General features: G+C 34.2%; 1 protein-coding gene across 2 annotated transcripts in view; it reads right to left on the reverse strand.

Annotated features, from left to right (window-relative positions):
- Positions 1 to 12,111, reverse strand: part of LOC110459275 — a 19,170-nt gene extending 7,059 nt beyond the window's left edge. The window contains exons 1-5 of one of the 2 annotated variants that reach the window (XM_021511457.1): positions 11,722 to 12,111; positions 8,382 to 8,511; positions 4,911 to 5,041; positions 2,044 to 2,182; positions 340 to 681 (exon numbers count right to left, since the gene is read on the reverse strand). In XM_021511457.1, the coding sequence (XP_021367132.1) occupies positions 633 to 681; positions 2,044 to 2,182; positions 4,911 to 5,041; positions 8,382 to 8,511; positions 11,722 to 11,749 (477 nt within the window). In that variant the 5' untranslated portion in view covers positions 11,750 to 12,111 and the 3' untranslated portion in view covers positions 340 to 632. Of the gene's footprint in view, positions 1 to 339; positions 682 to 2,043; positions 2,183 to 4,910; positions 5,042 to 8,381; positions 8,512 to 11,721 lie in introns of those variants that run through there. The other variant, XM_021511456.1, reaches the window with a different exon arrangement.
- Between the last annotated feature and the right edge of the window lie 688 nt (positions 12,112 to 12,799).

Raw genomic sequence — 12,799 nt, forward strand, 5'->3', positions numbered from 1 at the left:
AAAAAAAAATGAGACTAAAGTCCAGATTTAGACTTACAAGTCTGTTTCATGATCCTGGGCCCCGGACATCGTCCGTCTCGGAGTATTGTTAGTTGGTTCATACAATATTAATAATAAATGAGAATCTTGGCCATGCACCGAATTCATAAAAGTAATATGTATAACCCTAATATGTATTGGATGCTTTGTGAAATCGTCAAGTGAAAGTACGTTTATCATATATTATTTCAACAACGGACAGATCATTCGGCGAAACAATTCACAAATAATCGATTAATTATGTGTCTCTGATATCATCTAGAAACCTAAGATATGGAATAAATACGATAAACAAATATGCAAAGTTGTAATTATTTACTAAACATTATTATCTACTGCTAATTTATCGTAACTAGCCACTATAGATAGGAAATCTCGATTAAAATAGTTATCTTCTCAGATCGTTTTATTCCATTTCGTTTTCAATCATTCCTCGCGTTTCGTTCCACCTACTTTCAATCCATTCCGTTCCTGTGAGCAAAACATGTTTCGTTCCGTTCTATTCGCGTTTCGTTCCAAACAGTGAATTTATTTTCGTTCCGTTCCGTTTAGGCCTTGTTTCATTCCGTTTTCATTTCGTTCTCGTTGCGTTTTCATTGCATTTTCATTCCATTCCGTTTGTCAACTGAAACGCTGACACCCCTGTAAGCAGAAAGCTCAGCATGAATCTATCATGTTGACAGCAGGATTTTATCAGATATTTGAGATACATAAAATTATATATGTAATGCGTCTGTGTCGAAATTATCATATACAGAAAAATATCTAACTGAAGAATGTTTTCTTGTAAAACAGGCAAATTTTAAAATTCCGAAAATTGTCATGTAGTTGTTTTTTAACCTCATTTTGCATACATTGAAACTTTGGTAACGTATACTATTGAATTACGAGACATGAACTAAACTAAGATTTTCCTAATAAGAATGCGTTTTTACTGAATAGAATGAAACAGTTTTCACTTCTGTGATGGGATCAATAATGAAAAAATCGCATTACACTTTACAATTTCCGTAAAATGTCCTACACTGTACTTAGGCGACGTAGCGGGAATAACGTTCACGAGTGCCAAATACTAGTAAAAATCGTGATGCCATTGTATTATTTCGAGTTAAATTTAATGCATCATTACAATTTTTGAAACAGTACGTTGATAAAGTCAATACTTATCAATAGAATTGAAAAAACAACATATACATGTATCTGACGTTGATACTTATATAATTATTCTCTATTGGTACAAATGTATATACAGCAAAGGTCCAAAAATGGGAGAAATGACTCATTCTGAAACGGTTGAAACTTTTCAACTTTATTTATTTCACAACAATTAGGAAAAAAAAGTGTATCAGCTTACGTTGTCCATTCTTCTTTGTTCGCAGGGTAGCATACAAGTTTTTTTTACAAATAATACAAAAAATATTAAATATCTAAAAAGCGACGTCATATATGATAAAACGACGTCATTTTACGTTACACAAAGTGTCACCAACATCGCGCGTTACGTCTGAGCGTTAAGCAGGAGTAGAAACTACCATTTTTACAGACTCTGGCATGTTTCGGTCAGGGGACAGAACCCAAAGCCTTCCTCTCAGGGGTCAACTAAAGGCCAAAAGTGAGGCATTGTCAAAGGAGACATCAAGAAGAAGACAGTTGTTTAGAAAGAAGAGAAAAGACAAGATCCGAAATTTAGTCGCCTCTTACGATCATGCAATGAGGGCAGCAGGTACAATTCTTACGCCCCACATGAAAGCTTACATGTGTGTTCCAGCACTCATTAGATATCTTTATTATATGTACAAAATTAGGACTATTTAAAAGATCATTTTTTCAAAAGAGTTATACTTTTGATTTTTTAAAAATCATATAATTCAGGTTGTGCTATTAATAAAACATTTTAAGATTTTAACTTTTAATGTATAGGTATTTTTTCTCGCTTAACATTTACTCTATGAATCTCAATCAAACTGAACTGTCGTCATTATATGAGTATTTTTGTCAAAGTACCTGCAATACGATCCTTTGATGTCTTTCTGTTGCGCAGGCGTCAAACCGGCATTACTTGTCTGGAGCTGGTTAGCGCAGTTTGATGTCTCTGTAGGATATGCTTGTTGTCGGGCAAGGCAGTTAAATCCGTTTACCAGCTCTAGAAAAAAACACCAATATAAAATGATGAAATTTCCGATGATTGATCTTTATATCTCTGAATTATATACATGTGTTTCAATTACCATAGAAATAAAACAACGAACTTCATCAATAACGGAATAAATAGTGGCAAAATGCCAACTTTTTATAAAACAAACAGTTAAACAACCAGTTTCACCTACAGCTTACCGTTGTGGATTCGTCTAATAAAAATAAAAACACAAATATATCTATATCCATATATCGTACGTACATTTCACTGTTTATGACCACTGGAAAAGTGCATACGATATCTCTAAAGCTCATGTATTTGAGTTACATGTTTTGGTAACACCAGAAAGAGATAAAAATATTTTTGAAATAATAGTATGTTGATTGAGCAGGAGAAGACACATGTGAAGGCATGTAATATTATTTAACAACTTATTCAAACTTATATTAACCATTATTGTTAGCCGGGATGTGAGCAGTAACCATCTACCGAAAAGAAAAATAAACAATTCATTGTCTTTTATTATTATTAAACCCAATACCACTGAGGACTTCAGATTGGAAAATTAAGTCATCTGGTGCGGTAAATATTAGTGTCACGTTGACATATATATGTACGCCATCAATACGTTTGAATATTTCAAATAAATAGCACCTCCCTTAGCGGGGTGGTTGGTGTAGTGGATAGCGCACTTGCTTTTCATCAAGGCGGCTTGGGTTCGATTTCCCGATCGGACGTGAAAAAGTACTGATTCACTTTCCCGATCTCATTGGTTTTCTCGGGTACACCAGTTTTCTCCTACATTAAAATCCCCTGTTCATTAACACGTGGGTCAACAAGACTGATTAATAAAAATTAAAATATTGTGTTTGATCCCTGTGTGAATTAAATAAAGTTTTTATTTTTTAAGAAAATAGCAGCTCCACAAATCCTGGTCTCAAAACAATTGTTCTTGAAGTTAGGCTATTTGATCAAAATATATTTACATTTGGTGTAGCAAAGCCCTTCTATATTACTACTAAAGTACTGCCAATAGCAGCCTCATGGTATGGGACTATAACTGAAGTTGGTCTTTGCACCTCCGAGCGACTTAACAGTGTCACTACTGAACTTATCGGTATCTTCTGCTTTGAACCCGAACACCAGCTGCCTGTCTCAACTGTTTGTGAGATCAACAAACAATTTTACGCCGGCTTTTCACAAATTCAACCTTCTCAGGTTGCACGATCAACATCAACAACATGCCGGACTGCAAATAAACTCTGACCTGATTACCGCAGGCTTCCGTTGAGTGCGTGCGCCGGATATAGATCGCAATAAAATCGGAAAATGTTTTACGACATTTGAATAGTTACTTACAAAAGGTTATTTGTTACTTCTTTATGAATTGAGAATATGATATAAATAAATTAAAAATAAATGAATTATTAACGAAAGTTGCGTATTAAGTCTTTTCAATTTTGTATGGGAAATAGCGCGTAACGTCAGCTGTTATCTTTGGGCCGTTCAAGATATTGACCTGACCTGACGGTAATAAGCCGGAAATTTGAAAGTTGGAAAAGACAAAAATGTTTTTGCGAATTCTCATTACGAAAATATATAAATATAAGCAATACACTGCATAAATGTGGCAGACCAACTGGCATAACTGCCACAAGTGTCATAGACAAACTTATCATGGTGCGCTAGCACTCATTATTTAGTTTGTCTGTGACACATGTGGCAGTTATACCAGTTGGTCTGCCACATCTATGCAGTTTATTGTTTAAATAAACACTTGATTTGGATGAAGGTTATATTTATGACATACAGTGTACTTGCATTTACATTAATGAATGTGGTTATATGCATTGTCTTAACAATTGAGATTAAAATCTTCATGATTTCTAGATATGGTCTTGTGATGTTTAATACCGTACTGCAAGATGAGCGTAACACACAGGTGACTGCACCTTTAAAATTTGATAATGGTTACAGTATGCCAAAAAAGAATACAGCTGCATCATACAGCTGTTTCGTCCTTCTAGGACTCATCAATGATGCTAGGGGCCAAAAACCTAGCAATCCAAATAGTCTAAACTACAGTTGAATCAGAGGGAAAGGTGCGTAAAAACCCTTAATTTATTAATTCAATTTAAATTAAGGGGATATCTGCTTAATTTCAACTACAAACAATCTGTGAAGTAGGTGTAGTATGAACCAGCCACTACCCAGGGGAAATAACTGGCAGTCATGGTCATAGCAAATATCGGGAACTAAACAATCTACCAACAGAGTCTACCGTCATTTGTCTTAAAAGGTGAACGTAACACACTCATTACATCATTAACATTATAAATACACCAAGAATGTATGACATTGCATCATACATATGTTTCTTCCGTGTAGGACTCATCGGTGATGCTTAACATATATTTGTGTACACTGTTTCCACAAACATCTATTTGTGTACACTGTTTCCACAAACATCTATCGTTTCCTTTCAGTTATACATACAAATATCTTTAATTGCTATCATGAAAAATCAACATCTTTCTTTCGTTCCTCGACCATAAACCATACACATGCTGCTTTTTACATCACAATTTCACAATATTTAGATTGCTTTCTCCTTCAGGATCCGACACAATATTTATACTGCCTTTCTACAATCACAACCTTTCCTCGGCCCACCGATTTGCCAAAGAAAATGCTAATAAATAAATAATACTTATTAATTTGTTCATTTACTCACCAGTTTTGTTTTGACACAGAGTTTGAAGAGCCTTTTGCATTTGCTGGTTTGTTGGAAGCACAGTTATTGCCGGGGTGATTGATGCACATTGCAAAAGAACATCATAGCAATGCAATACCTGGTCCGACTCACTGAAATACAGACGAAGATAAAAAACATTATACACGGATTCTTTCTCATTTTTCAAGCTACCAAGCTAGTAACATGTCATCATTATTACGATTAAATGAATAACAAATATCACTTACCAAGAATAGTCCTTTCTACACCAACAAATCTTGTTTCTGCACAAATGAATCTTATAGTCGTCTAATTTCAGAAATGGGTTCCTACACCTTAGCTACTTTTGTTTGCTTGAGATGGAGTGCTGAAAACATTACCTTATAAAATGTAACACTGATGAACGCGATATTTTTTTCCAAATTCAGAAGCGAAGTTAATATTTTATGGTAGAGATCTTAAACGGAGAAGATTTTCAATTTCATTGCCTTTTTTTCTGATTTATTGCGGTTTTGCAAATTTTACTTTTATCCACGTTAAACCAACATATTCCCTATCATTGAAATATAAAGAATGCCACTCCAACAGGTTTCCACTTATACGATTGAAATTTTTTTTTATCAATCAAACCATCTTGCCAAACTATTTCAAATAAATGCTTTCCTGATATGGTGATTCCGACTCTTAACGATTTCATCGTGTACCATTATTAATTTCTAAAGCAAAGAATCGTAACAAATTGTAGATTGAGGTAAAAATTAAATAAATGAATATAAAAAAATGAATTATATTTATCATAATAAAAATCTGTAACTGATTCTATATTCTGAGTTTATATTATAACTTGACAAATATGAAAACTATCTGGGGTCTTTGGGTGGAAGAACTGCTGGCTATCGGTTGTCGGTCTCCATCCCCCCCCNCGAGAAGTCGAATAGTAGATACTTCTATCATTATTTATCCCTTATAAAGGATTTTCTTGTCATTAATTTAATAAAAAAAATCACTTCAATCAACTGAAGATATCCGTTCGTTCCATTAAAGTCAGCATTGCTGAAATATCTTTATATCTTCTTTAAAATAAATGTTTAATGGGCAGTGACTAAATCAAAATAAAAGTTGTAAAGCTGTACCAGTGACATTATGTACTTGGCTCTCTAACCTCAACATCGCTTGACGACTTATAGCCACGTATTGGTCTCCGTCTACCTTCCTACATCACATTGTTTATCTTTCCTTAAGATGTCAATTCCTCATGATGACCTCAACCTATTTATCAGAATATATATAACTCCCAATCCTATAATGACACTCATTATGTCTTAATTTACACACTTCTTCTCAACGGTGTCGGCAGCACGATCTACTCAACAGACTGTCCCAAACCGTCCAATGTTTCATTTAGACAAACATTCTAATGACACATAGCTATTTCACAATAACTTGACCTTCGACTGCTTTTATCAGTTTGTGACAATTTGTGTATGTACTCCTAACGTGTGTGCGTTAAATGTATCTATGTTTGAAACACCTATGGATTCTTGATAATCTTATATAAAATATCAGATAACGGAAAAGCTTGTGAGTACATGTGTGCATATAATTTCAAAAAAGAGTTCAAAATAAGGAAAGCTAGTGAAATAAATGTTACATGTATATAGGCAGAAATTTGAACTTTCAGATGTATATTACGGTCAGTCTGAAACAAGCACTATTCTCAGTTTTGTGCAACAGAGGACCGATAGTTCTTACACAAAATAGTATTAGACGGTTTCGTACACGTGATCTACACATTCTGCAGGGTTTACGCTCACCTTCAGTCTCTGCACCCCTGAAGTGTAAGCAATATCAAAATTAAAGGCACGCGACTAGCTATGTCATTGGTGTCATGTAACAAACCTGACCAATCACTAGCCTGATACTTGTCCTTGAAGATTACAGAGGGGCGACGCCCAACTTCAAAGCCAGTCAGTTTTACCGTTACGCAACCACAGGTTTATTTTGATGTACATCAAAGGCACAAGGAAGCGCACACTGAGCCTTCAAATTTGCTATGACATAGTCCAGTGGTGCTGAGAGCGAAAGGTAGCGTTACCCCTGGATATCGAGGATGTTCATTATGTTTAGTAAGGATTAGTAATTTGACGTTAAGTTGACCTCGTAAACTCTTCCAATTACTGTGCAATCACTACTTTTATTTTTCGTTGATTTTTCGGGTAATCTACATCAACAAATTCATAGTCATCGGAGTAATTACAAGTTTGACATAAATTAGTTTCTGTTTGGATCGGTAACCGTATTCCACGAATTCATGTAGCCATGATATTATATTTTGTCGGAAAACCACGATATTTGGGCCTCACGAAAATATATGATTTCACAATACATAAAAACATATCTCAGTGATACGATACCACAAACAAATGCAGCAATTCACGACAACATAATAAGAATAAAAAAAAAAGTTCCTCCCTGCAAACATTGTGATATGGAACAAAATTCCAGACACTATGAAAAACTATTCAAGCAGAATTGTTGCTGTTCCTCCTGAATAAAAGTTACAATGGGGAGAGGGCCCAGTAAATGTAAGAACTTGTGACCAATCCCTTTGATTGTTAATTGTCAGTAAAATGTGCGTCAATGAAAATTAAAAATGCGTTTATGACATAACTGTCATATCAGGCTTCGCATGGGATATACATTAGTTCGTTCAATTACTTCTCTTCCAAAACATAATCTTGTGGATTGTGCTATCTGGTCTAATCTAAATGCCTTCGAAACAAACGGACATATATCCTAAAACATTGTCACAAGAACCAAACTACTAAACGAAAATATCTTGACTGCATTTATTATTGATTATCTACCAGTGTTTTGTTATTTAGGTACACTAGTATCTCGACAGTTTAAATGACAATAACATTCGGGTGGGGTCCACACTTTATTTGTAAGTCGAATCGTCTTGGAAAAGTCATGCAAACATTAATATGTTGGGTAAAAAGAACCGCTGTGTAATGATTTCATAAATTAACGATAACTTACCATTGCATCGAATATTACTATTTCTTATGTTGTACGTCCTTTCCCAAATACTTTCCATTTTGTTGACATTTACTTTATTATTACCAAATATCAATCATTCACAAGAACACTATTATGTTATGATGTGAGAAAGGTTGATATAGCTACACTGCTCCTGTGGGTTATTTTTTTTATATATTTTCAAACATTCCAATTTCAAACAACTGTAATTCTGTTAAACGCACGTCAACATGTAATTTTTATGGAATACTTCATTTTCACTTATTATAGATTAACCTGGTGGTTCCTTTTACCTCCAGATTTACATAGCGATTGGCTCTGGATAAGTTCCCGGTTAACGGGTAGTATTTAAAACTTTAAAACAATTACCAAACTTGTCAATCAAAAGATATACGCTACAGAAGAGGTTCATTAATTCAGGATACTAACCTACAAATATTCTGTATGTCAACAGCCAGACCGGCGGCAGGGTTTGTTTCAATACCCAGGTCGTTGAAACATTTGGTTGCTTGGGGACACTGACCATTCACTTGATCAGTCATAACGGCCAGAACACAAACTGAAACAATAGCTCATTATAAATACATGTACTGGAATTATTATTGTTTGTCTTAAAGTTTAAGCGGGATTTTCCTTTATTTTGCCCATTGCCACACAGATAAAAAAATCGCAATCTATATTGCTAATGTATGTCTGAGAAAACTTATTATTATTCATATCAAAAGGAGTTTAATTCAGGTCTTAATAATTTCAATCAGGAAAATAATCACCCTAGACTTATTTATATCTGAGCTATGTGGTATTGGTTCCTGCTTCAATACATTATTTTATACATAAAATGAAAACAAGGACATGGACAAGAATCATCATGTAGGATAGCAAACATCTAAAAGGTGAAAAAAAGGAAACTGGAATCGAAAGTGAAACAGCAGTAACAATACTAACTTCCTGATATTGTTTTATTGGTTCAGAACAAAGCAAGACCCTAGGACATCATGATAAAAAAGGTGAAAAGAAGAAAATGTACGAAAGGTAAATGGAACAGGATACAGAAAAGAAACAGGATTACATGTAAAACGGTATCCAATCAAATCGTAAATGAATATCAGACGACGTAGCCCTCAATGTTGCTATAATTATATTGGCAGGTTTGATTAACTGTAAAAAATCAGGAATGTTTAGTTGTGTATAGACTTTGATACTAGATCATCTTATGCAACATTTTTCCATTCTTTACTTACATATTGTTATCATAGAAAATATTTTGAATTTTATAAAGAATAGAAATAAACATGAAAACAAAAAGGTTAATGAAAAGTTGCAGTCTTACCACAGAGGATTCTGTATAAGATCAGTTTAACCTCCTTGATATCACAGACGTATGGTTACTCATTTATCGGTTCAATGACATTAAGTAGTGATTTCTTAGATATACTGTCAATATTTGTACAAACCCTTTTTTTTTCAAAAAATAAACAAATATAATTTATAATTGCAATTCAATTAAAATATACCAGAAAACTACTTATTTTTGTAGTTATTTTTCTCATTTCACGTTATTTTGTAATATTTTCTATTTACTTTATTTCCGTAAACTTAACAATCATGAGAAAATCATGGCAGGTGGCGTTATTTTGTGCGAAACTACGGTTATTTCAAAAGACCCCAAAAAATGAGTTATGAACATTTTTATTTTTTTTAGAAAACAGGTAAATATTTAACACTTAAAATCTGCTTAAAACAGCACAAAGAACTTTGTTTGCATACACAAAATAATTATTCATCTATCTGTGTAGTTGGAATGACAAATTCAAGAAGTCCTAAAGGGAAAACACATATGTGTGGGCTCGCTGTGAGTGATTATTTAGGATACCAAGTACACGTTATCAGCCATTTATGTTTCCCTGTCATATGATACTCATGCATATTTTAATCAATGAAGAAAAAACCAATGGAAAGCAGACGAAGCTTATGTAAACCCTCTCCAAAATTAATCACTGTTTATAGAGGCACAGAAGCGAAGCAAAACGATAACTGAAGTGGGTAGATTGCTCCTGACTAACCGATAGTAGGATCATCTACCACTATGAACGCCCCCATTCAGAAAGAATAGTGTTAAATAGATCGCTGTAGCAAAAACGAGTTTGTCATACATATTTGTAGTTTAGTGGGAAACGGATGTTCTACAGTGGTTTCTGGGTGTGCCGTGAGAACAATTGACATTGTAAGTTCGTAGAAAAAGGCAGAGAGGTCAGCGCATGTGGACTTTTTATCATCGAGTGGTTGATGAGATTTATCAATTTAAGTCGACGTTCTGCTCTACTGTACCTAACTAGATTACAAGGTGTATAAACACTTATTGTCAAATTCTGGGACAAAACGTTCTTGTCATTATTTGCTCCATCTACGCATTTACTTCAAAATGGTGTTATTTCAAATAGTTTCGTGATTTTGAAAACTATTTATGAACAAAGAGCTTTATCCCTATCATCAACGCATTTATATCAGAATGGTGATACACCTCATCAATCATCGTCATTGAACACATGGAGACAACTTAGCGTCTCATTTGCTCAAGTAAATCCTTATATTTCTACACTGACCAATCCTAAGCATGTGTTCATTATCTTATTAGTTGGTGGAACAAAATGTTTTAAATAGGTTATAGATGATGAATATGATGAATGATAAATATGCAATACCACACATTCATGTATAAGCTAACTTGACGACTCCATGCTGCACTAGTGTATTAAGCGGGTGTCTCAGGGGGACTTAAGCCCAAGAATAATACGTCCATTAGAAGATTTCTGTTTGAAATAGTTATGTTTTCAATGAATCCAATCATATAGCATTGTAATACTCTATATGAATTGAACGTGTTTAGAACTTTCGATTTTAAAACGACCCTGACTGAGTAAATTATGTTTATGGGATTGGCTTTTTTAATCTAGTTTTCGTTGTAGAAATAATCGAGTTATCCCTTGAAACTAAATTCATTATCAAATAAAAAAGACAGAAAATAGTTGTGATAGAAAGGTTTGTACGTTCTGATTGAATGACTGGTGGTGGCGAGATTGGACTAGGGCATACAGTGTTCCTTGTGTCACTACAAATGCCCTGGAAATTCCGAGGTAACAGGGGAATGTACACTAGCCCGTTTTCATTTGCACTATGTCCATTTAAATGTATAGCGGGGGAAGGCTAATATAAGGTGCAACACCTCGTGCCTAATCCCTTGCATACATGTTTTAGCAATTAAATATGTTTAAATTAATGCTTAACATGTATCGGACAAAATTAACACCAAAAATACTGTTTCTGGTATTCCGACCCACTATAGTTTTTACCTCCGAACCTAACAATTTTATGTCACCCAGATGTACTGTACTTAAAAAACCCACGTAAGCGTTACAACAATCGTTAGCAACTTTATGATGCATCCCTACTTTATAGGCAGGTATGAAAATCCAATATTATTATTTAAAACACATGAAAATTTAATGAAAAAATAAAACAATTCGTCTTAATAGTTAACTATGTTTGGTATTTTTTTTGTAATTTCTTAAATTAGCCCCGCCCCATCCCTTTCTTAAAATGTTTATATAAAAAAATCCCTACCGAACTACCCTATTTCTTCAGTCATTTTCCATTAAAGATATATAGTATTTGTTTTGGCCTCATATAAATACATAATAAAAATACATTTTCTGAATAAAAATATAATTTCATATCAATATCTGTGTACATACTTAAAATATATATTTACCTGTTGCTAAAACCCCTAAGTTAGCCATGCTGCAGGTGATGATCAGTTGAGTCGGCGTTATGTCAATCCGTTCAAAACTACAATGACGGTTGGGAAATAAACGTATCGTTACGTTGATGAGGTTCTTTTCTGAACTGACTGCGCAAAGTCAAAGTCGGTTTTGAATAAAGTAGGTGTGCTATCTTTGTGAACGGTTACCTGGCATGTCCGGAGTTGTCCTTTAAAAGGGACTGGTCGGAGCGTTCAATCACAAATATATGTGACTCGCAGTAAATAAATGTCGGCGTGAAATATATCTATCGATCATGAGTTCATGCAATATTACAATCAAAATCGTTACGGCGTCAACAAGTCGTGTTCAAAAAGAACACGCCTACAAACCGAACGATTGTTTCAGCGTGTCACTCACTGTATCTGGCTCGTCGATTGGTTGATAGAACGTTTGAGGTCGGTGTCGTCGTTGTAATCAAAAGCAGTGTACAACCTTGTATCTTTTTCGGAGACTTGTTATTTGCGCGCTTTGCCAACTTACGATTACGCATACACGTATATGGAAATGTAAAATTAAGATTGCATGTACATGTGTCAAACCATGTGTCATGACTTGCATGTTTCGTTGCAATTTACTTTGACGTTCAACAACCTCAGCAGTGACGAAACCGCAGTCTCCCGGATGTACCGTTGACACGGTTTGTTAGCTATAATTACACGTGTACATGTTTCTTTTCCAAAGCCTCCCTCCAGGTTACAAAGACTAAGACATGGTTTTAAACACTATCATGGATTTCTTTGACTACAGTTATAAATTTGACCAATGACACTCCTAGCAGCATAACTCTGAAATGCATTCACTATAAAAACCCATGTGAAACAATGAAAATTTATTTTTGATGTATTAATGTAATTTAAATGTTTTCAAGTAAAGTTGAGCTGGATTCGAATTCTTATGTATTATCAAATATGAAAACTCAACAACTAACATTGGGAACACCTTGTTGATATTGAATTAAAGTAAATTAGTTTATTTTTGCATGGTTGTTAATAGATCTTAAATAATTATCCAGTAAATAGTATTTTT

Source organism: Mizuhopecten yessoensis, unplaced genomic scaffold, assembly GCF_002113885.1.
Source record: "Mizuhopecten yessoensis strain PY_sf001 unplaced genomic scaffold, ASM211388v2 scaffold9987, whole genome shotgun sequence".
Taxonomy (NCBI): domain Eukaryota; kingdom Metazoa; phylum Mollusca; class Bivalvia; order Pectinida; family Pectinidae; genus Mizuhopecten; species Mizuhopecten yessoensis.